The 27,624-nt window shown below is 64.2% G+C and overlaps 1 protein-coding gene across 8 annotated transcripts; it reads left to right on the top strand.

Moving 5' to 3' along the window:
- The first annotated feature begins 367 nt into the window (after positions 1-367).
- CSNK1G2 (casein kinase 1 gamma 2) lies at positions 368-27,624 on the top strand. Of its 8 annotated transcripts, none has more exons than XM_087425821.1 (13): positions 368-592; positions 18,664-19,098; positions 24,478-24,561; positions 24,800-24,840; positions 24,979-25,048; positions 25,124-25,272; positions 25,451-25,685; positions 25,755-25,835; positions 25,900-25,984; positions 26,065-26,213; positions 26,450-26,491; positions 26,571-26,677; positions 26,769-27,624. In XM_087425821.1, exons 2-13 carry the CDS (start codon positions 18,915-18,917, stop codon positions 26,838-26,840), a joined length of 1,299 nt encoding a protein of 432 aa, XP_087281947.1. In that variant the 5' UTR covers positions 368-592; positions 18,664-18,914; the 3' UTR covers positions 26,841-27,624. The 8 variants fall into 8 exon arrangements, with proteins under 8 accessions (XP_087281947.1, XP_087281948.1, XP_087281944.1 ...); XM_087425822.1 differs by having other exon boundaries at positions 369-592; positions 25,750-25,835; XM_087425818.1 differs by having other exon boundaries at positions 371-592; positions 26,408-26,491.

Genomic DNA, 27,624 nt, shown 5'->3' with positions numbered 1-27,624 from the left:
CGGCCACGCGTCGCCATGGCAACGACGGGCGGGCACCGGCGGGCGGCGGGAGCCCCGCCCCCTGGCAGGGTGGACGCGGCCCGGCGGCCTCTCCGCCCGCGCGCCGCCCCTCCCCCCACCCTCGCGGCCGCGCCCCTCCGGTGGCCCAGCGGGCAGCAGCCCAGCCACCCTCGAGCGGCCGCAAAGCGCGGCAGCCGTCGCGCGGCGCCACCCGCTGCCGCAAGGCGGCGGGCGCGCCGCGGAGCCCCGCCCCGTGCTGTGACGTCAGCGCGCCCCACGGCGCTCGGCGGCTGCGCAGTGGGCGCCGGGCCCTCCCCCGCGTCGCTGGCGGCGTAAGCGCGGGCCGCGGGCGACGCTGCGAGAGCGGGGACCGGGCGCCCGCGCGGCGGGGACGGCCCGCACCCAACATGCGGAGGCCGGCGGCGGCGGGGCGGCAGCGGGGGCCCGAGCGGGCGCCGGAGCCGGGGCCGGAGCGCGAGCGGGGCCCGGAGCGGGGGTCGGCGCCGCGCTGCTGAGGGAGCCCGCGCCGCCCAGCCCGGCCGGCCGCCCGCGGGGCCACGGCCACGGCCACGGCCACGGCGGAGGCCGAGAGGTAACGGCGCGCGCTCGCCGGTGCGCGGCCACGCGCCCGGCCCTGCGGTCCCACTCCTGCCGACCCCCCCACCCCAGACCCCGCCGGCCCGCACCCTCGCTGACCCCTGCACTTGGGACCCCGTCGCCCCTCCACCTCGCTGACTCCTGTACTTCGGACCCGTCCCTGTGGACCCCTGCACTACCGTACCTCCACTGACCCCCACGCTCCAGCCCCATTGATCCTCCAGCCCACTGACCCCCAGGCTCTAGACCCCGACCCCTCACTCTCTCCGCTCTGCACTCCAGACCTTCCCCCCAGTGACCCCTAGACCCAACCCTTGCCACCTCTTACCCCCACTGATCCCTCACACTGCAGCCTGACTGTCCCCCCAGGTCAGACCCCAGTGCTCCCACTGTCCGCTTGGTCCCACCCCACCTCCCCCTTCACTGCCCCCAGTGCTCAAGCCCACTGTCCATTCCCCGTGTCCCCCACCCCTCCAGCTCTGTCCTCTGGATGCCCGCCCCTGCCCACCTGGTCCCATCGCCCCTCCCCACGCCGGCGCACACACTGCCCCCTTTGTGGTCCTGAAGGCTTTTCGGAGAGAGCCGGGGGGTGGGGGGCGGGGGGGGGGCTTGGGGCGGGGAAGGGGCATACAGCAGGAGGGGTCTTGTCTGGGGTGACCTGTTGCGGGGCGCTGCTTAGGAACTCGCGGCTCTCCGCCCGGCTGCACCCTCCCCCTTCCGCCCTCGCCACCGGCTTTGTTTTCCGGAAACACTTTGGATCAGGGAGGGGGTTGAGACGGCTGTGCCCCGGGCGGGGCCACACGGATCTCTCCTCCCTGTCTTCTCTGCCCCAACTTTCTGGGGGGCACCTTTCACGTGAGGGGCTGGGGGCGTTAGAGAAAGCCTGGTGGTGTCCAGGCTGGCAGCCTGGGTGGGCTGAGGACAGCTGGGTTATTCCCTGGGCCTCTGGATGGCATTGTTTGCAGGAAACGGCCCTGGAGGGTTCCGTGCGCGTAGGTGGAGTCCAGCGTTTTGTCCCTGGTTCCCTCCACGGGGGACCCAGGCCTGGCCACTGTCTGGGACTCTGGGGGTTTCCACATGTCCATCCAGTGGGGCTCCACTTCCTGGGTCCTCTCTCCCGCCCTGGGGAACACAGACAGGCTCAGCTGGCGTTCCTGGGCCCCCAGGGGCTCTTGTAGCCAGTGGGTGTGCCAGATGAGTGGGAATGCACAAAGGCTCCAGTCCTGGGGGAGACGGGCGCTGGGGAACTTGCTCTGATGGTGGTAGGGGGTGGAGAGATTGGGAGCCGGAGCTGCAGGTTTGAAAGAGGGAAGTTTGCGGTTGTGGCCTGTAGTTTGTTTTTCGCTTATGTCTCCACCAAGTCGTGCCCTAGAAAGGCACCGCTTTGGGCTCTGCAGGCAGATGGACAGGCGGATGGGCCGGGGCTGGCTGCAGCGCCCCCAGGAGTGCACACAGGCTCAGCACCGGAGTCTCCAGGGCCCAGATGTTTTATTTAGCCCCCGCGGTGGGCGTCTTGGGCCCTGTCGCCTAGGAACGCAGTGGGAGGGGTGCAGGGGGTGGTCCGGGGTCCAGATAGGACCACCAGTTGTGTCTGCTGCCCTCGGCAGGTGGAGGTGTGGCCTGTGCGGCAGGTCGGGGGGAGGAGGGAGGTCTGGAAGGAGCTGGCTGGACCCCTGACCCCAGCTGTGGGCGGAACCCCTGGTGGTCTGCAGCCAACATCTGCAGGAGTCTGGTTTTCCTGTCCACAGTTGGCGGTTGGCCCTTCTTGTGTGAAGCGGCTTCTTGTCTGATTTTGATTCCCCCTCATTTCTCTGAAGCCTTTGGGGATGAGCATCTCATCGCCCGGCGCTGGGCATGTCCCTGTGTGGCGATGACAGAGCTGCGTGCAGACAGACTTCTTTGAACTGCTGGTTCCAGTTCCGCCTGACCCTCCTCCTCTTAATTACACAGTAATTACCTTTGGGTTGCAAGAGGAAGTAGGTGAGGTTTTTTAGAAATTGAAACCCTGCTTATCTGCTCATCCCAGCTTTGGGGAAGCCACCGCGCCAGCCATTAATTTGGGAGGTGAGCCAGCTCAGAGGTGTTCCAGGCAGCTACGGGACCATTCATGTGCATGGGGACCTACCGGTGCGTCTGAGCAAGCTGGGGGCAGGCCTGGGTGCCCCCTTGGCCCGTTCCCGTGAGGCTGCACCGTGGCGTTACCCCTGGGTTGCCAGGAACACCTCGTCCCACCTTGTCCCATGGTTGACTTCGCTGCCCCTCCTGGGCCCCCGTGGAGCTCCCCCAGGTCGCCTCAGGAGCAGTGGGGTCCCTCATGGTTGTGGTGGGGTGGGGGTCTCTGTCTTGGCGGATACTTTCTGGGTCCTGAAAACCCGGGCCTGAGCAGCCCGGGCCCTGCTTCTCCTGTAAGGAGGTTGAGGTCCATCAACGTCTTGGGCTGGGCGGTGGGCAGAGGGCCGGGGAGGGAGCAGCAGAGGCGGGGCCGTGGGGTGCTGTTGGAGCTGGGTGCCTGCAGGCCTCCCGTGGTTATGCGCGGGTCAGTGTGGGCGGGTCAGCTGCGGTAGTTTAACCCTCCGCGGCGGACTAGTCCTTGTGAAGGAGCCTGGGCACGCTGGTTGGGGTCAGCCAGTGTCAGTGTTGGGTGTCTGGCCTGGGCTTGGTGGCCGCTGTCACGCCCACTGGAGGCCCTGCTGTCTCGAGGTAGAGAGTGGGGTGTGCCTGGGAGAGCTCTGCTCATCTGGTCAGGAACGTCCCCGCAGGTGGTGTCTTTCCGTGATGGCACGAGGCACCCTCAGCGGGCCGTCGAGGAAGGGGCACCTGAGCCGGGGCCCGGTGGGTCCGGAAGGCCCTGCCTCGGGCTGCTCTGTGCCTGCCCCTCCCCATCCGAGAGCTTTGGGGGCCTGTGCCGGGCGGCCTCCCGAGTCCCCGTTGTGCGGATGAGGAGGTCGGGGCCTCGGTGACCTGCTCCAGTGAGGATGTATATAGGGTGCCCGCGGGAACTGGCCTGAGCGGGAGGGTCTGGGGTCCCCGGGCCCAATATGGGCCGCCCGGCAGTGAGCACTCATCTGTGTGCCCGTCCTCTGGGTGTCGGCCTCGCCTCAGTGTCTCCCTCCTGCCCCGGCTCCCACACGAGCTCCTGGTCCAGGCCGTGCGGGCGCCGGGCCCTTGCAGTGTGGGGGTCCGTGCGGAGGGTCGGAGGGGCCCTTGCAGTGTGGGGGTCCGTGCGGAGGGTCGGAGGGGCCCTTGCAGTGTGGGGGTCCGTGCGGAGGGTCGGAGGGGCCCTTGCAGTGTGGGGGTGCGTGCGGAGGGTCGGAGGGGCCCTTGCAGTGTGGGGGTGCGTGCGGAGGGTCGGAGGGGCCCTTGCAGTGTGGGGGTCTGTGCGGAGGGTCGGAGGGGCCCTTGCGGTGTGGGGGTCCGTGCGGAGGGTCGGAGGGGCCCTTGCGATGTGGGGGTCCGTGTGGGCGCCGGGCCCTTGCAGTGTGGGGGTCCGTGCGGAGGGTCGGAGGGTCCCTTGCAGTGTGGGGGTCCGTGTGGAGGGTCGGAGGGGCCCTTGCGGTGTGGGGGTCCGTGCAGAGGGTCAGAGGGACTCTCAGGAGGGTGGTAAACGACGCCACATCTTTTTGTTGCTCAGAACTCCCACGCAGCTCCCTGCACACAGGAACAGACCATGGTTCTGGGGCCCCGCTAAGGCGTGTCCCCACCTGGTCCTGCTGTGACGCGGTCCCTCTCCGGGCCCTGTCTGAGGTTCCTCCCCTAGAACACCTCCTGTTCACCCTCAGAGGGCAGCACCCGGTCCCCTGCTCCGAGCCCGCCCCCCAGGATGGGTCCTCTCATTCCGGGAGCTCGGCGGTGTCCACAGTTGGCAGCCACGTCTTGGTGAACAGGTGTCGTTCCTGCCAGTTGCGTTCGGCGTGTGTCAGCAGTCAGGTTAACTAGCACGCCAGAGCCCTGATGTGGAGTTCACTCTCAGATCACATCCACAAAGTCCAAAGCACCATGCTGACATGGAGGGGCGAGTCTCGCTGGGGAGGGTAGCTGGGCGAGGACGGAGGCAGAGCGTGTGTGGGCGCGAGGAGGTGCCCAGTGAGGGCGGGGGGCTAGGACTCCTCGCTTGGGGCAGCGGGTGTCCAGGAGCTGCCCCAGTGGATGAGGGACAGGAGGACGCTGGGCTTGGCTCGCTGTGCCTGACCCTGTGGCGGGCCCTCTCTCCAGTCGCAGCTCCTGTCCACAAGTGAGAGTCCAGGAGAATGTTCTTGGAAGAGTGGACGAGCTGCCCGGCGTCCTCACGTGGCTCAGAGCCTCTTCCGCCAGGAGCAGGCCAGGCGCCCAATACAGTCCTTGGTCACCGCGGGATCCGAGGTGGTCCTGGGGCAAGCGATCGCTGTTTAAAAGGTGAAAGTAGCTATGACATGTTGTTGTGTGTCATGAGTTTATGTCGGTTTGTGATTCACCTGAGTCTTAAAGGTAACTCCTCAGTTATCTGGAAGTCCCCGCCTTCCTGAATGAGGTGAGGGCTGGCTCTGTGTGGATCTGAGGAATGCATTCACCTCTTGGAGACCAGGCAACTCTCTCTTCCGTGGACAGACAGGGGGTGTCATTGCGGGGGGCCCGCAGCCTCCACCGGGTCCTCGTCCCAGAGGTAACCCTGAGATGGCGGGTGTTTGTGGCGCTCCCCCATGGCTGTGCCCACCTTGCTTGCTGTGGTCCCAGGGCCAGGCCAGTGGGCAGCCCAGCTGGGACATCGTGGTGGGGCCAGGCGGTGGTAGTCATGGGCGGTGGGCCCAGGTCAGTGCTGACAGCTCCTGGGACCCCTGATGTCACGCCCGGGTGCCCCTCCACTCTGCTTTCACACGGCGGGGAGGGCGGGGTTGGGAGGGCCTAGCACTGACCTGGGCCCACCGCCCAGTGCTGTTGGGTCACTGCTGGCCCCACTCGTGGGCCCCCCCCTGTTTTCCTGAAGCTGCTTCAGTGGGCCTAGTGGAAACTTCTGTTCAGGACAGTTTGTAGACCCGGGTGTCTCTCCCTCGGCACTGTGGACATGGGGCTGGGTCCTTCTCTGGAGCACCCCCAGTCGTGTCAGCCACAGATGTCCCCAGGCATCGCCCAGTGTGAGGGGGGCAGGGTCGCCCTAGGGGAGAACCTGCTCTAGAGATTTCCCACAACCGGCAGCCGCTGCTGTGAGCTGCGGGCCTGCGGGCCTGCAGGCCTGGGGTCCACGAGCACAGCCTGCCCTTGCCCCCAGGAGCTGGAAAACTAAGGAAGGAAGAGGACAGGGGACCAAGGGGGGCCACTCCTCCTGACAGCCAGCAGGGAGGTGGCCTGGAGGGATGGACTCATTCGGACCTGGAGCTGCGGCCAGTGGTAGCCCGGCCGGCATCAGCACTTCCCCCCTCGCCTTGTGCCCCTGAAGATTACGCCCCTTGTAGTGTGGAGCTCTCCTGGTTTGTTCCCAGCTTCCAGGCTGCGGGGGAGGGGTGACACCTGCTGCCCGGGGAGTCGGGGCATCTTCTACAGGTGGAGGCGCCCGGCCCCTGGGAACGCCTCTGCCCAGCGCGGAGGATGGGGGAGCTGATTGGGAGGCTGTTTCCCCTGGTCTGTGGAGAGCAGAGAGCCGGGTGGACTCCCCGTGGTCCTCCCTCAAAGCTGGGGGTCCAGCCTGGCTGGCCCTGATGAGCCCTGCAGCTGTGCCCTTCGCCCAGGCGAGCTGCAGTGTGCACCAGGCCCCTCTGCCGCCCAGGCCGCAGACCCCCATCTGTAACGGTCACTGTGGTACCCGGCTCAGACCCGGCTCGTGGGCGCCGCTGAGTGTTTCGGATGGTGGCCAGGTACTCAAGACCTCGGGGATGCAGGCAGCCGGCCCCTGGACCCCCACAGAATCAGGACTTGAGCCACATGGGTAGTTGACACTGTGCAGTAGCCTCGTTAAAAAGCAACAGATGAGATTCATTGTGTTCAACTCAGCGTACGCGGGATATGACCGCCTACATGTGTGATAGCTGCGTTAGACTCACTGGGACAGTTGGGTATTTCTTTCATTTGGGTGTGCATTTCACACTCACAGCTCATCACCCTTTGGAACTTGATTTTTCTTTGGAAATGCTTGGTTTTAAGAAATACACGGAACTGAGTGCAAAATGTTAGCGCCCTGGCCAAGGGCAAGTCCTGGGGAGGGTGACCAGCTCCCCGTGGGTCCCGGCTCCCTCGAGGCGCTTCAACCCGAGGGCCCGGGAGCAAGGCATCCTCGTGTCCACGTAGCCAGGTGAAGACGCAGGGCACCCGCCTAGGTTTTAATTTCAGACAAACAACCAGAAGTTGACTAATATAAGTATGTCCCAAAGACCGAGTGGATGCTTAAACTGCAAGCGGTTAGTTGCTTATCAGAGATCCAGTGTACGCTGGGTGCCCTGCATGTTATCTGCTCCATCCAGCCCCCTCAGCTGGCATCGGTGCCCTGGGGCTCTGGGTGGCCGCGGATGGGGAGTCGGGGTGCTGCCTGCTCCTTGGGGCTGCCCCGCTGCGTCTCTGGCCAGGGGCAAGACGGGGCGGTCTGGGCAGCCCTCACTGTGCCCTGGGGGCCAAGTCGGTGGGCCTGCTGAGGCAGAGCCGCGTGTGTGCACAGGTCAGCCGTGCCATCGCCCTGACCGGGTACGGAGAGCACGGGGCGTGCCGAGCCCGCAGCTGGGATCGAGCCGTCCTGGGTGGTGGTGGGGGCCGTGCCCAGGCCGCTGGGAAGGCCTGAGCTAGAGGGGTGGTGTCTCGCGTTCTCGTGCAGCCAGTGGTGAGTCAGCCCTTCCTCCTCTCCCCACCGTCTCGCCAGTTTCTGTCTCTTACTTCCTGTGAGCACACCCCTCGATGCTTCCGAAATATTTACGGGCAGTGTCTGTCGCGGAGCTGGTGTGGTCAGATGCGGCCCAGAGCGGGAGGTGTGGCTCTGGCGGTGGGCCCGGCGTGCTGTGGACTTGGAGCTGCACGCGCCGGGCGTTGACCTGGGAGGGAGGCCCGGCCAGAGCCGCCTGCTCTCCCACGCTCTTTAGAACTGCCTTTTGGGAGAGCGCACACTTTGCTTTTTTTTAGTTGAGGTATAATTCACAGACTGTAAAATTCACTGATGTGTGTACTTCAGTGTTTTCAGTACATTCACAGAGTTGTGCAGCCGCCACCTCTGTCTAGTTCTGGAACATGCTCATCACCCCAGAATAAGCCCTGTCCCTATCAGCTGTCACTCCCCACCCCCTCCCCAGCTCCTGACAACCACGAACTCACTTTCTTTCTGTGGATCTGCCTGGTTTGGACATTTCGCATCAATGGAATCACACACCGTGTGTCCTTCTGTGTCTGGTTCTCTCGCTGAGCATCGTGTGTTCAGGGTCCATCCATGGTGTAGCTATGTCAGGGCCTCACTCCTTTTCATGGCTGCATTGTATTCCAGTGGGTGGGTGGACACGTTGTGTGGATCCATCATCTACTGATGGGCAGTTGGGGCGTTTCCACCTTGTGGCTGTTGTGAGTCATGCTGCTGAGAACACGCATGTGCAGGTCTGTGTGGATGCATATCTTCAGTTCTCCTGGGTGGATGTTGAAGAGGGGGACTCTTGGGTCATTTGGTGTCTCCACGTCTAAGTCTTTGAGGAGCCGCTGACTGATTTTCGCGGTGGCTGCAGCATTTCCACCCCCACCGCTGGGTGAGGGGCCTGTTCTTCATGTCCCTCTGACTCACTTTCCAGTGTCTGCGTCCTGGCGTCTCCTCACGTTGTCTCTCCTGGCTGAGGGCTGACCCTCTGTCGTGGCATCGCTGCCTCCTCAGAGTCTGGGAACCTTGACGGGTTTCCAGAGGCCCGCCTTCCCGCGGCCCTGCACTTTCTAGAGAGCCAGGAGCTCTGAGTGTGCTGCTGGGCCTCTGGCCTTGGGTCATGGCGAGGTTTGGGGCCCTCGCCCCTTTGAGCAGGTGTGTCCGGAGTTTTAGAGTGACCAACAGGCTCCCAGCCTGTGAGACCAGAAAACCCAACATTCTGTTCTTGGTATTTTAAATAGCAGAACCCACCCATGCCCGTGAAGAAAATGAACGTTACAGCAAAGCGTAAAGAACGTTTTTGAAAAGTCACTCAGAATCCAAGCGATGGGTACCGTTCACGCCTCAGTGAAATCCTTCCAGACCCTGAAACACATGAGTGTGTTCGTCAGCAGGACCGGCCATACCCTGTGGACCCGCTTCTCCCTCGGGAGTGGCCGTGGGTCTCCTCCACGGAGAAAATAGATCATCCCAGGCTGTGCCACAGAAAACAGGGCCACGCCCCCCCCCCCCCCCCCCAGGCCGCTGTGCACGTGTCCCCAAGGCCCAGGGGCTCAGCCTCCGGGCGAGGTCATAGTCCTCCGGTCCGAAGTGGGCGCTTCCTTGAATTGCGGGTGAGGATTCTGCCATCGGGAGGGAGGGCAAGTGACATCTGCGTGTGGGGGCCTCCGGGCAGGATGGACCTGTAGGAAAGCCCCGAGGAGGCTCCAATGGGGAGCTGAGTGGGCGGATGGCCACCGGTGGTGGGAGTGAGGAGTGCAGTGCCCGGGCCTATTCGGCATGTGCTCGGCCTCCTTCCGGGAAGGACACTGCCTCGGTGACCCAGCTGCTGGCCCTCCTGGCCCTGAGAAAAGCTGCCAAGGTCACTTGTCCAGTGACGTGTCCAGTTCTGGGGGATGTGCCACCCCGAGGGAGCTGGCCAGCCCCCTGCCCCCTCCTGCAGGTGGTCAGGTCCCCTGGGCAGGGCCAGGCTCCTGTGGGTGACACTCAGTCCACCCCAGGAAAACCAGGGAGCTGGGGCAGTGTCCTCTGTGCACGTGGGCTGGTTTGCCGCTGCCTTGGCGGCCTTCCGTGTCCTCCCACCTACGGGCCTCTGCCTGCGTCCGCTCGCACCCACCCCTCGCCCCTGCCAGCTTTGAGAGGGGAGGCGGGAGGAGCCCTTGCTCCCCAGTGCTCGCTCCTGAGAGTGGGCCGGGCTGGCCCAGGGCTCCCTCCCCCCAGCTGTGTCCCCAGCGCTGCCGAGGGGCATCATGGTGAAGGTGGCACGTGCTCGCTGTGAGGCAGGAAAGAGGATTGCAGGGTGGGAAAGGTGGAGAGGGGCGTCCTGACTCTCCTCCCCGCCTGTCGCCCGTCTCCCGCCTTTCGGAGCCCGAGCCCGCTTCCGGGGCCCCCGACACCTGCAGGCACAGGCTCTGTGGGCTGCAGCATCTGCCGCTTCCTCTGTGCACAGCTGCTGCGCAGCCTCGCAGAGGGCGGGGTGCGGTGGCACCAGGATGGCTGTGGATAACGCCTGCGGCCGTGTGTCCCGCCACCTGCCGACTGTGATTCCTGCCGTGGCTCTGGCGGTCGTCGTCAGAGACGTTGTCTGTGAGGCCGCTTGCACCTCCTCTGTGACTTTGCCTCTGTTTCTCTTCATCTGTTGGTCTGTTTGATCTCATTTGGTCACCAGTCGCCGAGTTCCTGCCTAGTGCCCCTCGAGGAAGGTGCCCGTGTCCTTGTGGAGCTCTCAATCATCGGGGGGCTCGGGGAAGTGGTGTCGCCTGGCCTTGCTGTGGGGCGCTGCGTCAGGTGGGGCAGAGCGGGAGGGGAGGGCCGTCTTGTTTCTTGTTCAACGGACTTTATTTCAGATTCACAGAAAAGTTGTGAGGACGGTTCCGAGTGCCCTGTGCTCACCCCTCATGTTGGTGCCAGTGTGCTCACAGCCTGTGAGCCGGGGGGGTGCATTTTACGAAGCAGAGTCCACGCTTTTCCTCGGATTCCTCAGTCCCCCTGGTGTCCTCTGTCCGTCACGTGTGTCCGTCTCTGTCCCCTCCTCACGAGGACACCAGTCATGGGTAGAGCCCACCCTGATTTGCAAAAAGGCCACATCCCCAGACGTCGGGGAGTTAGGACGTGTCTGGGGACTCAGGCCACACCAGGGACAGATACAGCTGCCTCCGGCGCATGCGCGTCTCCACCGGCACTGCTTCTCCTGAGCCGTTTGAGGGCACGTTGCCCAAGTCGCCCTGTGGTGCCCGTCACCTGTACGTCTTCGGCCCTCTCCCAGGAGTGTCGGTGCGTCTCGTCCACCTGCCGTGCCTTTTGTGACTGGGCCCCGTGGCCCACAGCCCCGTCGTCCACACCGGTTCTCCATCCTCACGGCAGGAACTCTGCGCGCCCTCTCCGGGTGCTGCCGGGGCCTCAGGCCAGCTCGTGCCCCCTGCTGAGCCTGCCCTCGCCGTGGACGGGGGCCTGCTCCTCCTGGTCACTGAGAGGCGACCTCGTGCCCCCTCGGCACGCCCGGCGCCCCTCCGCTTGTTGCCTGGCAGCCTCGGCTGGATGGGAGTATGCTCCCCGGGTCCCTCTCGGGCCACCATGGCCCCGGCCCAGGGGGATCCTGGGAGGAGCCCCTGGGACAGAGGTGGGCTTGGACTGAGGGGAGGGACGTGCGTGTCCAGCATTGCCTAGAAGGGATGCAGCCGGGATCGCGCCTGACTCGGCTGCTGCTGAGTGGGGACTGGTGGCTGGGTCCTCTGTGTGGCCGTGTGCCGCGGCCCACCTGGGAGGGTGGCCGCCCCGCACCTGCCTCCAGACTGGGCCCAGCTCTGGCCTGGGCTGTGCCGTGATGTCAGCGCAGGGACTGTGACATCACTGAGTGGAGACGGCAGAGAAGGGGGGCCGGCCCCTGGCCCCGACAAGATGGAGGACCCCCAAAAGAACACGGCAGGTAACTCCCCTGAGGGGCCGCTTGCGGAGGAGCACGGCCCGGACCCTGGGGCCAGCTCTCCGGGACATGCTCAGGGTGGATACGGGCGACACGCAGCTGCCTGGGACTGGCCAGCGGTCAGCCGCGGCCTGGGCCAGCAGGCGGGAGCCGTCCCAGTGGGACGCTAAGTTGCCACGAGGGCCGGGTCACGCCCGCGCCCCTGGAGGCCCGCCCTTGGCGAGAGCTCTGGAGGGGGCCGGGGGCCGTGTTGGTGGGGTCGAGCCTGGGCTTACTTTAGGGCCGGGTGAGGGCCGGGTGAGGGCCGGGAGGCCCTCTCTGCCCGGGGTGATTATTTTTAGCTCCGGGCCTGGGCCTGGGCCGACGTCAGACACTCCCACTTCCCCGAGGGCTCGGGTTACCCCGCTACACCCAGGTGTGTGCGGCGGGGCCCTGGTGGGCCTTCGGCGCTGGTCCTCGCCCGGTCTCGGCCTCTCCCACAGGCCAGTGTGTGACTCGCTCCGGCCATCCCCCGCAGGTCCCGTCTGGCTCGAGAGCGTCCCAGGAGAGGCCCTGAAGGCCCCGTGTGGCCAGTGGGTGGTGGGGCAGCCCCCAGGGCCTGCCGGGTCCACGCCTTCCAGAGCGATTGCCAGTCTGCGGCCTGCTGGGACTGGGGCGGCAGCTCTTGTTTGGGGGAGCAGGGGCTGGCGTCCTTGGGGTCGTCCCTGGGAGGGGTCAGGGTGAAGGGCCCCTCACCTGCTTTCCTCTCGTGTGGCGACTGCACACCCGCCGTGATGTGAGGGGGCTGGTGGGGGCAGTCATGTGGGGGGCGTGTGTGCCAAGGTGGGGCGGTACGTGCGTGAGCATCTCTCCAGTTTCACACCTGGGTGCCGGCTCTGCCACTGCGCGCTGAGCCGCAGCGCTCCACGGTGCCACGTCCCTCCTCAAAGTCAGCTGTGTGGGCCCATCCTCTGCCCAGTGGCTGGAAGTGTGTTTGTAAATGTGCATCCTTGCTGGTTGGAGGTCACCTTTCTGGACGGTGAGACCACGAGCGCAGGGCCTACTGGGGGACGCCCCAGGAGAGAGGGCCCCCTGCAGAGCAGGGTGGGGACACGGGCTCCATGGCCCGCCCTGCCTGAGTGACCGTGGGCGCCTGCCACTCTGGGCCTCAGTTTCCTCCTCTGTGAACAGAGGATAGAGGGTGTACGGTGAGGAATGAAGGGTGTCGGCCAGGACCCGAGCACGTGTAAATGTTCTATAAATGCCAGAGGCTGCGGCCTTACTAGGGTCATGGAAGATGGCCTTGGAGAGGGTTCCTCAGAGGAGAATGTCACCAGACTCCTCTGTCATCATAGGGTGCTGGGGGTGAGGATATGGACCCAGGGGACCCTCAGAACTAGCCTGAGAGCGTGTGAGGCTTGGCGGCTTTCTGGCTCTCAGAGGGTGTCTCTGCAGGGGCCTGTGAATGGGTTTGTCTCCTGGGCAGGAGGCCGGGCGGAGACGAGGACGGGGCGTCTGCAGATCTCCGGGTGTGGGGCTGAGAGCGCCTCCTGCCTGGACCTGAAAGCAGGTGGGGTCACTGCCCAGAAGGGAAGCCTGCTAGGGCGGGACATGGAGGCTTCGGGGGCCGCCGTGTGCTGACAGCTGAGGAGGAGCCTTCCAGGAGGGACCGGGGGCTGGAGTAGAGACTCAGCCCTGAGTGGGGACCCCCGAGGGGCTCCTCAAGTGTCCTGTGGGGCAGAGCGGTATTGGTACATCCTGCCCCATAGAAGCCAGTGCACGCAGAGTTGGATCCAGACTTGTATCCCCACCTGCAGAGGGGACCGCGGGCACAGCCGCCCCCGGGAAGTGGGACTTGGCGGCACATGCCCTCCGGGGCCACCTCTCCATGCCTCTGTTCACAGCGAGGACGCTCCCCGATCTCGTGGTCCAGGAGGTCCACACCCGTCTCCTCCCGACTCTGTTCCTGGTGACCAGGCCCAGCCCTGTCACACATCGGTGCGCTCAGGTGTGGTGGGAAGGGGCTCCTATGAGGAGCAGAGACCCTCCTGTCATGTAGAGATGCCAGGCCCAGGACAAAGACCAGACTTCTGTCTACACTCGCCCCCACCGTGTGTCCTCCTGGCCTGTCTGCCTGGGGACCGTCCTCACATGCTCCTTCCTCCCCTCCCTCACGCCCCTTCCTGTGTGCCCTCCCCTGAGATGGCGGCTCCTCGCGCAGGATGCTTCCTCTGGTTCCGCCAGGTGTGGTGGGGCGTGCCCGGCCCCTCAGGAAAGTGTGTGGGGGGGTGTGAGTGCCAGGTGTCTCCTTATAATCTTTGAAATGCATGTGGGTTTTACATCCTACTCTGATGCACTCTTGTGTTTCGAATATGCCTTTGTGTGTGTGTGCACAAATGTATGTGTGTAATTACTCTCTGGCAAGAAAGAAAATCTGACTGGAAGCCACCTCTGTGAGTCTGTTGGTGGGGCAGGACCCTGATTTCAGTGACCCTTCACTGTGGGATTGGCAAGGTTTCAAAGGAACGAGGATGGTGTGTCCAGTGTCTCGTCCGGAAACAGGAGGGGCACGGGGTCGTTGTCTGTGCGCAGGTCTCTACACGGTGGACGAGGGGCCGTGCCTTGGATTTTCTGCCCCTAGAAGTTTTTACAAGTACAAGTGTCTTTTGCAAAAATCCTGCCGTGGCTGGCTGCTGTCTCGAGGAGCATCAGCTCTCTGACTGTTGCTGCTCTGTTCCCATCTCAGTGGTTCCAAAACTGAGTCGTGTGCACAGGCTCCTGTGGTCAGGTGTCCTGCCCCCCGCTGAAGACCCTCGGGCCCCTTGGCCGTCACCTGCTGGCTTCCTTTTTCATGGTCTTCCCCGCAGCCACAGGCACGCATCACATAAACGTGTCTGGCCTCCTCCCTTGTGGCTGGCACCGGCACTGGCACGGGCTGGGTGCCGTCTCAGTCCTGAGGAGGAGTCGTGTGCCTGGAAATGAAGCAGGACTGGTCAGGGGAATGCAGATCAGAGCCACAGCGAGACGCCCCCTCACAGCCACTGGGACGACCAGAACCACACCAGACAGCAGTAAGTGCTGCAGACCGCGGCCCTGACCCCTTGTGCCCGGCGGCGGGCACGGAAAATGGAACAGCCGACTGGAGAGCAGCTTGGAGGCTCCGCAAACTATTAAAACAGAGTTTCCGTCTGACCCAGCAATTCCACTCGTAGGACTGTGCCCAAGAGAAATGAAAGCACGGGTCCACACAGAAGCATGTGCACAGGTGTCCAGAGCAGCATGAGTCCAGTAGCCCAAAGGTGGGAACAACCCAAGTGTCCATCCACAGGTGAATGGACAGACAAATGTGGTCCATCCACATGGTGGAACATGATGCAGCCATGAAGAGGAGTGAAGCTGTGACACAGCCACACCGTGGACAGACCCTGAACACACGACGCTCAGTGAGAGAACCAGACACAGAAGGACAAATACAGTAAAATCCACTCACATGAGGTACTTAGAGTAGTCCAATACAGAGAAACAGTGGATTTGTGGTTGCTGGGGGCTAGGGGAAGGGGAGAGTGGGGAGTGACTGCTGATGGGGACGGGTTGCTTTCTGGGGTGGTGGAATGTTCTGGAATTGATGGTGGTGATGGTTGCCCAGCTCTGCTGATATAAACCATGGTTCAGTAAAAGCCACTGCACTGTTTCCTTTGAAAGGGCGAGTTGTGTGGTACGGGATTTATGTCTCGTTAACGTAAATAACGATAAACGAGGGACTCAGACACGGAAGCACGCGGCCTCCCCGCTCGCTCAGGGGAGTGCGGGCATTTCTTGTAGGAAGTTCCGCTCTCCCCAGGATGTGCCCTGCCGGGGCCCTGGGGGGAGGGGCCGGGGTGGCTCAGCAGAGGAAGGCTGTGGTCCAGCAGGGTTTTGTATTGAGCAGCAAACTTGAGATTACGATCCATTTACGTAGATGTGCCTTCAGGCGAGACCCCGGGAGCATCTGGAGGCGTTCTCTCCCGTTTCCAGGTGCGCACGCCCCCCGGGGCCTGGTGCATCACATTCCCTCCTGGGTGGGCCTGGCTGCCGTCCCCCAGGCCGGGTCCCCCTTGCGCATTCTGGGCTGTGCCCAGTGGGGTAGAGGGTGCCATCGGTGGAGCGGGAAAGGTGGGGATCCCCGGAGACCCCCCACTCCGTGTCCAGCCCCTGCTCCTAACAGACACGCCCATCGCACCTTCTCAGCCCTCTGGTCCCCGGTGCCCACCAGAGCGGCGGCCCCCGAAGCAGGCCGGGGCCTGCCCTTCCTGACATAGGCAGCCAGAGAGCACGAGTCTGGGCCGGGACTGGGTCCTCCAAGCGCCCGCCCGGCCCAGAGCGGAGTAAGCCCCTTAGCTGGGGGGGTCCACCTGCTGCCCGCCTCTCGAGGCTCCCTTCCCCCGTCCCGCGTCTCCTCGAGGTGGGGTGTCGGGCTCCGGAAGCTCCCTGGGAGGAGAGTGACACGCTCGGAGTCCATTACAAATTCTACGGCATGCTCTTCACAGATGATAGTGAAACATGCAGACCTCTTGTGGATTCCGCGGAGCCCGCTAGTTTTCAGGATGCCCATGTCGATGTTCCAGATTCTTCTGTCAGCGACCAGCCTGGGTTCCACGCAAACCTCGGTTGATAGGTTTTGCTTTAAGGACCGAGACCTAAAACAGAGCAGCCAACAGTGTCGCGTCCTGGGGGAACGCCTCTGCAGGGTTTGGTGCGGGTCCCCTCGTGACAGCTCCACCACGGCCCCTTCTCAGTCGTGTTTGCTGGGGTAGCCGCTTCCTCACGTGGGGTCCAGCAGGGCGGGGACGGGCCGTGATCTGCAGCCCTGCCGGGTTCTGAGGGTGTGCCCTCCCCAGGGCTGCAGGCAGAGTGGGGAGCAGTCAGTGTGCCATCATCCGTGTCTCACCCGGACAGGATGGATGGAGATGACCCTGGACGTAGATACAGTGACCCACGGTGAAGCGGGGGGCGGGGGGGGGGGCGGGTTCCAGTATTTGTTACCTTCGTTTTATTGTAATTATTTACTTGGAAGTTTACATCCGTTTTCATCGCCACTGTTTGAGGTCTACTCCCAGATCCCCGACGTCCAACAGTCGTCCCCACAGGTAACCGGTCACAGGTGAGGAGGTAGCCTGGCCCCTCATGTTTGAAATTCCAGGACAGCTGGGGGGTGGGTGGCCTGCTCCCCGCTACCAACCTTGGCCCCAAGCCCCTGGTTCACAGCCCACCCCCCTCTGAGTGAGGCTCCTATTGGCCCAGCTGCTGCCAGGCCCTGGAGAGGGCAGGCCGAGTCCCTGCAGCGACGCCTCAGGCTCGGCCTCTCGTGAGCCGATGGGGATGGAGACGGATGGGCAGCTGCCTGGAGCGGGGAGACTGGGGCTCCCGGGGCGAGAGGTCACTCTGGGCTGGGCTGGGCGTCTCTGCTCTGAGCATGGTGACTAGTGTGTCCTTTGCACACCATGGAGGGTGCTGTTCTCAGGCTGGGGTGGGCCGGACCTCCAGCCGCTGTGCTGGGTGATGACCGCCAGAAGGACTGCATGGAGCCACGTTCAGACGGGCAGGCGGGCGCTGTGGGGGACCCGGCAGCCAGATGGCCATCCCCTGCCCGGAAGTTGGGCTGGCGGCTCACCAGGGAGAGCCGCCGGGAGAGCGCCCGCAGCGTTGGAGCCGGGCCCAGGGTCCCGTCGGGCCAGGACTCTGTGGTGGGTTCTCGGGGCTGAAGTGTCCGCACAGATCGTTCTCGTCATTGGGAGATGTGAGCGAGTCCCCTGCCTGCCCGGGAACATGGGGTTTGGCAGCTGTGGGCCTGAGCTCCTGCCAGGCGGCCAGGATGGGACCAGCCCCAGCCAACCCTCAGGCGGTGGGCAGTCTGCGTGGACAGCAAGCCAGGGAGGGCGTATATACACGTGTGGGGTGTGCATGCACGTGTGTGGGTGTGTATGGTGTGCGCAAGTGAGGACAGAAGAGTGTGCACGCATGCGTGGCTGTGTACGTGTCGGGGAGTGCACACCTGTGTATGAGCACGGGAGGGTGTGTGTGTGCACCATGCCGCTGGATCCTTTGCATCTGTGGTCCCACATCTCTGTATGTGTGTGGCGGGGGATCTCCTCTGTGGAGCACCCCCGCCGCCTCTGGCTCCCAGGAGCCCAGGGCCGACAGAGGGCTCTGTCCCTGGTGTGCTTCTCAGAGGCCCTCTCTCTCGTGTCCCCATCGCCAGCCCCAGGGCCCCGCTTCTGCCTCAGGGTGGGGGCAGTCCCAGGTCATGGGTTGAGGGGTGTCACGGCGTCTTGAGTCTGAGCAGCGGGCTGACTGGCTGGGATGGGGATGGGGGCAGGTTCAGGGAGGGCCTATAGATGCAGGGTGGGTCAGAGGGAGGGGGCTGGGGCTGCACGCAGACCCTGGGTTGGTTCTCAGGGTGCCCACCCTGTGTCCGGCCCGGCTTGGATGGCTGGCCCCTCCCTGTGTCTTGGGGGACTGCTCAGGCGCCCACCATCCCCTCTGCAGCCTCTTCCTGCCCCGTCGCTCTTTTTTTTTTTTTTTTAATTTTATTTATTTTTTTCCCCAAAGCCCCAGTAGATAGTTGTACGTCATAGCTGCACATCCTTCTAGTTGCTGTATGTGGGACACGGCCTCAGCATGGCTGGAGAAGCGGTGCGTCGGTGCACGCCCGGGATCCAAACCCGGGCCACCAGCAGCGGAGCGCGCACACTTAACTGCTAAGCCACGGGGCCGGCCCAGCCTGGTCGCTCTTTGCCAGCCTTGCTCTTGCCACAGTGGCCAGTCACCAGCTGACCACAGGGTCACAGGCTCCTGGAAGTGGACTGGGGACTCTGACGTCCCGGGGTCAGGGGACAACTTGGAGGTCCCCAAGGTCTGTGTGGGCCTGTCTCCCAGCCTCGGGCGCTTTCTGCTCTGCCATCTGTCACCTTCCCTCTTGCGAGGAGTGGCCCTTGGGCTTGGGGAAGGGAGCCGGGTGGCTCCCCTGTCTCTGCGCCCAGGCATGGGGCTCCCCTCCTGGCTCCAGGGTTCCAAGGCCTCGCTCGATTGGCGTCACCCCTCCTCGCACCGTCCTCGAGCAGTGTTGTGGACGGTCACACGACAGAGCGTTCACGGCACCTTGACATGTGGGCTTCACAAGGGCCTGAGTCACCCGCTCCTCTGTCCCTCAGAAGGTCACAGGTTGCTCTTGCGCCTTCAGAGATCTTTCCAGAATGCTGTCTCACTGCATGAGTTCCCCTGCGGTGTCGCCCTCAGTTAACACCGCCCTCCCGGGTCCCCCTGCCGGGCTGCGTCGTGGGTGAGGGATCAGGTGGGGGGTCACAGCCTTCTAACCCTGCCTCTGTTTCTTCACCAGCCAGGAGCCACGAGATTTGAGGCGGCGGGACCTGTCAGCAGAATATGTCCTCGCCCTGCGCACGACCCCGAGGCCACCGAGATGAGCGCCGAGGCCTGGCCCTCGCGGGCGCCTGTGTCTCACTAGCCGGGAGTCCACCGGCCGCCATGGTGTACTAGCCCCGCAGAGCCACCCGCGACCTCAGGTCTCCACAGACCCGGGATTTGCACGGCAGCAGAGTCACCGTGGAGAGGCCAGGGTACCACAAACTGATGGATTTTGACAAGAAAGGAGGGAAAGGGGAGTCGGAGGAGGGCCGGAGAATGTCCAAGGCCGGCGGCCGGACCAGCCACGGCGTCCGGAGCACGGGGACCAGCTCAGGGGTCCTGATGGTGGGCCCCAACTTCCGGGTCGGGAAGAAGATAGGCTGTGGCAACTTCGGGGAGCTCCGGCTAGGTGAGCCCCACTCATTTGCATTCAGGGGGCGGGGGGAAGGCCGCCTGATGGGTCGCAGCCACACGCAGACGGCCCCCAGATTGTCGGGACCGGGAACGCAGGTACGTGTGTGCGTGTCCACTCCTTGAGGAGGAGGTTGTGTGGGAGCCCGGCCTCGTCCTGCGTGTGTGAGAGACAGCTCTGCTGGGGGGTCCGGGCCCTCGCACGGGAGGGCCAGCACGGAAGGGTCCGGGTGCATCTGCAGGTCCAGCACTTGGCTGTCGGGGCTGTGGGCGACCCCAGGCTTGGGGATTCTGAGCTAAAAGGTGCTTGAGGGCTGGGGGCCAACCTCTGTCTGCTGGTGGGAGGGGCACAGGGCAGGCGCTGGGCTGTCACCTTCAGTGATGGAGACTGCCCGGGCACGGGAGCGATGGCGCCCTCCCCAGAGCATGGGGCCCACACGCCCAGCCCGGCCTGCCCAGCAGAGCGGCCGACTTCAACTTCCCCTGGACGGAGCTTCCTCCACCCGCCCAACTGCCCTGTTAGGACATGTGTGTGTGCACACAGACACACGTGAACACACATAATGTGTGCGCATGCCCCCCGGGCCCAGAACTCACCTGCAGCCTGAGGGTCCCTGTATGGCTTTGGGGATGCTGACGGCCATCATGGGTCATCCTCGGGTGTCCGGAGCGGCAGCCTCAACAGTGCAGGTCTGTGTGGACAGACGGGAGAGCATGCACAGGGGGCCAAAGGCGGGTAACTGCTTTTAGCTGAAAACGTTTTTTTTTTTTTATAATTTTATTTATTTTTTCCCCAAAGCCCCAGTAGCTAGTTATATGTCATAGTTGCACATCCTTCTAGTTGCTTATGTGGGACGCGGCCTCAGCATGGCCGGAGAAGCGGTGCGTCGGTGCGCGCCCGGGATCTGAACCCGGGCCGCCAGCAGCGGAGCATGCGCACTTAACCGCTAAGCCACGGGGCCAGCCCTGAAAATGTTTTTAAAATTGGGGTGTGTGTTTTTCCGGCCTGGCGTCTTTGCTCAGCGTGACCTTGAAAGTGTCCGTGTTGTCCTGGGTGCTGGTGGCTGGTCGCCCTGTCACCCTGTCCACTTCTACAACCGCACCCCGTTTTTTCACCCGCTCTCCTGCTCAGGGACCTTGGGCTGTGCCCACGTCTTGGCTGCTGTGAATAAAACTGCCCTGAGCGTCCTTTTCTGGGTCTCGTGGATGTGTGTTCTCCTTAAAGCGCTGGGTCACGGCGGAGGGTTGTGCTTGTGAGAAACCGCCAGACTGATCCCAAAGCCGTCGTTCTCTCGCAACTCCCGCGGGCGCAGGAGAGTCCTGGGTGTCCCGCGTCCTCGCCAGTGCTCGGGGTTGCCAGGCTTTTCCGTTTGGGGCGTGTTAGTGGGTGTGAGGTGGTGTCTCACCTCGAGTTTTATTTGCATTTCCCTGATGACTAATGTTGAACGTTGTCGTATAGCATGTCTATTTTCTGGTTGTTTTAGATTTTCTTTTTATCTCTGGTTTCAGATTTTGGTTCTGCCTTGTTCTGGTCCGGTTTTCTTTGGTGTTTATCCTACTTGGGGTTCATTGAGCTTCTTGAGTCTTTTTCAAGAACACTGACACTTTTTCATTAAATTTGGAAAAACTTAGCCATTATCTCTTTAAATGTGTTTTCTGCCTCAGTTTACTCTCTTCTCCGACTCCAGTTACATCTTGTTTGGAGGGTTGGGTGCCATCCCTCAGGTCCTTCGAGCTCTCTTCAGTTTTCTCTCAGCCCCTTTTCTCTCTGCTGCAGCCTGGGGAGTTTTTATTGCCCTGTTGTAAGGTCACTCTTCTTTTCTGCAGTGTCCAGTCTGTCACGGGAGCCACCCGGGGCATTTTTCATTTCTCACACGGTATCTTGTCTTCACTTGCCTCCTCTTTCTCTCTGGGCATTGCCACCTGTTTGTTCATTTTGCCCCTTTTCCTCTAAGTCCTTGAACAGACTTATAGCACACGGTGCCTCTGACTGTTGCTCCCTGTCACAGTCCTGTTCTCCTCCTTTCTCACGTGTCTGGTGACATCTCACTGTATGTTGGACAGCGTGGCGGTGGCACGGGAAAGTCTGCATTGCCCTTCGACCTGGTGGCTCGTCTCAGTTCCCTCGGGGACCGGTTTCTGGCTCCGTTAGGGCGGGCTGAGGGCCGATGTTCCTCAGGGGCTAGAGTCGCCCCTCGCCCAAGCTGTGGGCTTCCTGGGTCCTCCGCCGAGTGTCGGCAGAGTTCAGGGAGGCCTGCCTGCCCGGATGGCTGCAGCTCCAACGTCTTCCTACCTCATGCGGCTCCGGAATCTTCCTTCTGCTCACATTCCCTGGGGGGTTGTGCTCGCAGGCTGTGCAGACTCTCGCCGCCTGCACACACAGCTAAGACTGCTGATGTGGGTGGTGGTGAGGCTCTCAGAGCCCAGAGCACATGAACTCCCCTGGGAGCCCATAACTCCACAGACTTCAGAGGCCTGTGTGTACGTGTATGCATGCACACACACACACACACACACACACACACACACACACACACTCATGCGCACTCACCTTAACCTCAGGTTGGACTCCAAGGACTCTGGCTCTCCCAGAGCTTAAAACAGGAGGTTTCTTCCACAAGACACAAAATAAAATTACCAGTCACCATGAAGGATCAATTTGCCGTCATCAGTGTTTAAAACGTCTGCTTCGGGGAGCACTGCCCAGCGTGAACGGGTGAGCCGCAGGCTAGAGGAGGTATTGTCAGAGCACCGACTGGCAGAGCGCCGGGACCAGGAGACCCGATGGGATGAGGCCCCGATCGTGAAAGGACAGACAGTCCACCTCCAAACGGGCCAGAGACTGGAACGGCGCTTCATGAGAGCAGACAGATGCTGGCCCATCTGGCCCCGTTCACGCAGCTCTGCTTGTAGTGGAATGCCAGAGACCACCCAGCGACCCCTGTGAACAGGGTACGTACCCCTGATGGGACACGGTACCACTCAGCAGTGAACAGGAATGAGCCACGGATACGCCACAACACGGGGGATCTTGACTGCATTGTGCCCTGTGGAAGGAGCCAGGGAGGAGAGGATGTGCTGGGCGACTCCATGGTGGGGGAGTGTCTCTCGGAGGTGAAGGCTGGGACCGACCCAGAGGGGCAGTGACCTTCTCTGGGGTGGGGTGGCCCAGGTCACGCACTGGCCCAGGCTCATCATGTGTACTGCAGATGCGTGCGTTCCACAGGTACGTGGTGCCTCCTGAGGGAAGGACAGGGACCGTGAGTACTACTGAACTTGGTCTGAGGCTGGAGCGTTTCGGGGGCGGGGGGCCGAGGTCGGCAACTTCGAGATGCGTCTAAAGATAAGAGCGTGATGGGTGATGGACACGCAGATATATCAGCAGCAGAACAGACAGCAAATCGTCAATTGTGTGATGTAGGCGGTGAGCTTCCGGGTGTGCATGGTTCTGTTTCTCTGTGTGTTTGCAACTTTCCTAATAAAACGTTGGGGGGGACACAAGAGGCACCCCTCTTGTTTATCAAACCCAGGAACCAGGACTGGAAGGGAGCTTTCTTCCTTGCTCACGAGTGTCTGAAGAGCCTCGTGGTTACCGTGGAGCCTGGGCGCCTGCGCTCGCCCCTGCAGGCCGGGGGCAGGAAACGGGACCCTTGTAAAGGGAGAGAGACTGGAAGGAAGAACAGCACATGGTCCCAGGCGCACGACGGTGCCGTGTGAGGCCAGGCTCGTCTCCATGAGCAGTTAGTGGTGAAGGGTTCGGCAGGGCCGCTGGGTGTACCGGCATGGAGATCGGCTGTGTTTCTCTACTCCAGCACCTGACAACTGGAAAGGATACGTTTGAAACAATACGCTCACACGAGCTCCAAAGTCCACCCAGCACCTCTGGCTTGGATCTGAAGGGTGTAGAGCTGCCCACGCTGACAGCCACGGGGCACTGGAGAGAAGCCTCGTCCCTTCTCTGGGGTGGATGTGACAGGTCTGTGTTAGATGTCACTGCCTTGAGTTCTATGGACTCGATGACACCACAGCAGGGTTCTGGGGAGACTGACAAGCGGACTCCACTGCCCTGGACACCACGGCCTCAGCATAGCCCAGACAGAGCCGGGACAGAGCCAGAGACCCCGGGCCGGGTGCTACGGTGATGCAGAGACCTCAGGGCACCCAGATGGAGCCGTGACCAGGGGGCAGACTACGGGCGCCAGGGACCTGGCCGCCACCTGAGGTCATCCATGGCAGTGTCTCCTCCACCATGTAGGTGGGGCAGGGACGGCCCGAGCACAGATGTCATCCAGACTGTCCAGCTGCAGTGGAGTGAGATAAACTGGGGCCTCTTCCCACAATGGATCCTCTCTGGCATAACAACCACAGGACAGTTGGCTGACGCAGCAGCACCGAGACTGGGCGTGAAGGCTCCTGGAGGAGCGGGTACACCACATGGGGCTGTGCTCGAGGCCTTCAGGACCTTGGCGAAGGGGGTCCCAGGACAAGGCCTGGATGGGAGTTGCTCGGAGGGGCCACTGGACCTGAGATACTGGCGCGTGTGCACGGCGCTGTGCACAGTAACCGGCAAATGCACGCGAGGGGCTGGGGCAGCCTTTGCGGTCCACGCAGGTCACCCAGCGGCGATGACTGGAGTCTGGCGCTCCGTCAGCATTAGGGACCTCCTGAGGTCCCAGACCTCGTGCTGGTGCAGTTCAGAGGTTGTGTGCTCACCATCTTTCTCTGTGGATGCCACAGGTCCTGGTGGGTGGGCTCTGGGAGGCCCCATCTGGCTGCGTCTGTTTCTGCCCTGAGAGGGAGGTGGTGCCCGCCCTGGGGTGCTGGCTCTGTCACCAGGGAAGCCGGCCATGGGCTCCTGAGCCGGCAGGGTCTCAGCTGACAAAGCTGGGGCCAGGGCCGCATTGGGGTCCCAGCACGGGCGAGGGGTGCAGGAGGTGGCTGAGTCCGGTGGTGGGGTGTGACACGCCTCCCCGTCCCCTTCTGGCCAGGGGTCCCTGCTGCACCGTCATGGGGGGCGGGGGAAGGGGGCTCCAGGATCAGCGCCGGGCTGCCCCCCCCCACCCCCCCCACCCCCCACCCCCCCGCATGGCCTGGTCCGGCCTTTTGCCACCTCAAGTTTGCGAGCCCCACGTGGAGGCGTCAGGGGGACTGAGCCCGGAGTGACTGGGCAGGCCCTGGTGGGGAAGGGGTAAGGGCGCCCGCGGGGGCCCTGGGGGCCCGAGGGCGGCATGGGGGGGGGGCCTCAGAGCATCTAGGGGCGGGGGAGTGGAGGTGCCCCGGCGCATGGGGGCTGCGGACATCTCGGGCTTCGTTGCAGTGGGACTGAAGACGGGCCGTCGGGTCACGGGGGCTCTTTGTTCTATTTTCGCTTTTTTAGATGGGAGAGTTGGAGGCCCTGGCGCGCTGGCGGGGAGGACCCCGCAGAGGAGTTGGGAGCCGCCCCTTGACGGGCCGAGGCAGGGTTGGCCTGGGGGTGGGCGGGGTGTTGGGGTGGGCCGGGGTCTGGAGCACAGAGGGGCTTGCGGGCCGGGGGCCCAGGAGAGGAGGGTGCGGGCGGATGAGGACTCCCGCGGCGCCGCGGCTGCCTTGCGGGGCCCGGGAGAGCTGGGCCGAGCTCGGGGTGGGCTGGGGGCAGGAGGTGCCCCTCGGAGGACGCTGCGACCTGTCTCTCCTCTGACCTGACTGTCTCTCCTCCGCAGGGAAGAATCTCTATACAAATGAATACGTAGCTATCAAATTGGTGAGTCGGGGCCCTGCCCCGCCCCCCATCCAGGGCCGCCCCGCGGGGCGGGCTCAGATCCTGCTCCCGGCGGGGGTGGGGTCCCGGGCCTGGGCGGGAGGACGGGCCCCGCCCCCGGTAACCGCGCCGTCCCCGCAGGAGCCCATCAAGTCCCGGGCGCCGCAGCTGCACCTGGAGTACCGCTTCTACAAGCAGCTCAGCGCCGCCGGTACGCGGGGCCCGGGGGGCGGGGGGCGCGGCCGAGCGCAGGGGCCGCACGAGCCTGTGTCGCCCTCGCCCGCAGAGGGCGTCCCTCAGGTCTACTACTTCGGGCCGTGCGGGAAGTACAACGCCATGGTGCTGGAGCTGCTCGGGCCCAGCCTGGAGGACCTCTTCGACCTGTGCGACCGCACGTTCACGCTCAAGACGGTGCTCATGATCGCCATCCAGCTGGTGCGGGCGCGGAGGGGCGCGGAGGGGAGAGGGGTCAGACGGGCGGGGCGGGTCAGGCAGGGGCGGGGCCCGGGGAGGGTCAGGCAGGGGCGGGGAGAGGGGCGGGGAGAGGAGGGTCAGGCGGGGGCGGGGCCCGGGGCGGCCCGGCCCAGCCCCGCGAGCGCACGTGCGCCCCCAGATCACGCGCATGGAGTACGTGCACACCAAGAGCCTCATCTACCGCGACGTGAAGCCCGAGAACTTCCTGGTGGGCCGGCCGGGCACCAAGCGGCAGCACGCCATCCACATCATCGACTTCGGCCTGGCCAAGGAGTACATCGACCCCGAGACCAAGAAGCACATCCCGTACCGCGAGCACAAGAGCCTGACGGGCACGGCGCGCTACATGAGCATCAACACGCACCTGGGCAAGGGTGAGCGGCGCGCGGGCCGGGCGGGGGGGCGCGGGGGCCGCGCTGACCTGCTGTCCCCCCGCAGAGCAGAGCCGCCGCGACGACCTGGAGGCGCTGGGCCACATGTTCATGTACTTCCTGCGCGGCAGCCTGCCCTGGCAGGGGCTCAAGGTGGGTGGGGCCGGCGGGGGGCGGGGGCGGGGGCGTCGGCGCCGGGCTGACCGCTCTCCCGCAGGCCGACACGCTCAAGGAGCGCTACCAGAAGATCGGGGACACCAAGCGGGCCACGCCCATCGAGGTGCTGTGCGAGAGCTTCCCAGGTGAGGGGCGCCCCGCGGCCCTGCCCCCCGCCCCCCCGCGCCCCGCCCCCGCGCCCGCCCAGCCCTGCCGCTCTCCGCAGAGGAGATGGCCACGTACCTGCGCTACGTGCGGCGCCTGGACTTCTTCGAGAAGCCCGACTACGACTACCTGCGCAAGCTCTTCACAGACCTCTTCGACCGCAGCGGCTTCGTGTTCGACTACGAGTACGACTGGGCCGGGAAGCCCCTGGTACGTGGGGGGACCCTCGGTGTGGGGGGCGGGAAGCCGCTAGTGCATGGTGGGGGGGGACTCTGGACATGGGGCAGGACTGTGGCACACTGGGGCCCTGGTACCGGGAACCCTGGACGTGAAGCGGGTGGGACCCCTGGGCGGTGGGGGCGCGAGTGGGCTGCCGGCCTCAGCGCCGGTCCCTCCCCCTGCAGCCGACGCCCATCGGCACGGTCCACACCGACCTGCCCTCGCAGCCTCAGCCTCGGGACAAAGCCCAGCTACACAGCAAAAACCAGGTGAGGGGCGCGCCAGGACCCCAGCAGTGTGGGGGGCGGGGCCCCGTGACTCCGTGCTGACCGCCCCCGCCTGCCCCAGGCACTGAACTCCACCAACGGGGAGCTGAATGCCGACGACCCCACCGCCGGTCACTCCAACGCCCCCATCACCGCGCCGGCCGAGGTGGAGGTCGCCGACGACACCAAGTAAGCCCCGGGCTGCGTCTGGGGGCGGGGACGCCCTGGGCCCCCCCTGCCCCCGGCCCACCTCCACGCCCGCGCTTTCTCTCCCTTCCAGGTGCTGCTGTTTTTTCAAGAGAAGGAAGAGAAAATCGTTACAGCGACACAAGTGACCGGGGGTGGGCCCTGAACCCTCCCGCTGCAGCTGCTCGGGGAGCTCGTCACGGCCGCGGGGCCCACGGCGGGCGCCGCAGACTGCAGGGCCGGGCTGCCCGCCCCCGCGGGTCACTTCTTCACTTAAGACTTGGGCCGAGATTTCTACACCCGTGTCTAGTCCTCCCTGCGAGAGCATTAACTATTTAAAACCCGGAGAGGAGCCGCGGCCCCGCGCCCGCCGTGTCTGCGGAAGTGAGTAGAGGCCGCCCGTCCGCGCCGGTAGTGTCATAAAGTCCAGCTTGTCTCCCTCGATCCAAAGGCCGTTTTCTCGAGGGGGCGCGGCAGGCGGCGCTGCCTGGGGTGCGCCCGCCCGGGGCCTCCCCAAACCAAAGGGGAAGGCGGTGGCGGGCGGCCCCCAACCAAAATGCTGCACCAAAGCTTGGGCCGGCGTGGCCCGCGGGGTTCTGCCGCACCCAGGCCGGGAACCCGGGGCGGCCACCGCCGGCGCCCCGGCCTGCAGGCTGCGCCGGTGCGCACGGGTTTCTGGTGTCGGCGCCGGCGGAGCAGCGGGACGAGCGCCTGCAGCCCGGCCGGCCCGCGGGCTTGTGCGGAGGCCGGGCGGGTCAGGGCGCGGCCGCGGGGGCCCCTGGAGGCCCCGGCGCTGTGCGGGCGGAGCAGCGGGGGTGTCCCGGCAGCGGCGTGTGCGGCCGGGCCTTGCTTTACAAAGTGTACAGAAATGGCACTTCCGTTTCTCTGATGCTTCCTGGAAGCCATAGAAGTTAGGGGCTTTTTTAAAAAAATAAAGGAAAACGAAACCA

This window comes from Ceratotherium simum, chromosome 39, assembly GCF_057802395.1.
Source record: "Ceratotherium simum simum isolate JZ-2026a chromosome 39, ASM5780239v1, whole genome shotgun sequence".
Classification (NCBI taxonomy): Eukaryota; Metazoa; Chordata; class Mammalia; order Perissodactyla; family Rhinocerotidae; genus Ceratotherium; species Ceratotherium simum.
Note: the sequence above shows the minus strand (reverse complement) of the source record. Positions and strands in the feature narration are given on the sequence as shown.

Excerpts from the sequence above, each read along its gene's own strand:
- CSNK1G2 (XM_087425818.1), top strand. The coding sequence starts at position 18,915 with ATGGATTTTGACAAGAAAGGAGGGAAAGGGGAGTCGGAGGAGGGCCGG. Across the intron at positions 25,273-25,450 it reads TCATGATCGCCATCCAGCTG|ATCACGCGCATGGAGTACGT; the intron begins GTGCGGGCGCGG and ends GTGCGCCCCCAG. Across the intron at positions 25,686-25,754 it reads CAACACGCACCTGGGCAAGG|AGCCGCCGCGACGACCTGGA; the intron begins GTGAGCGGCGCG and ends CCCGCAGAGCAG.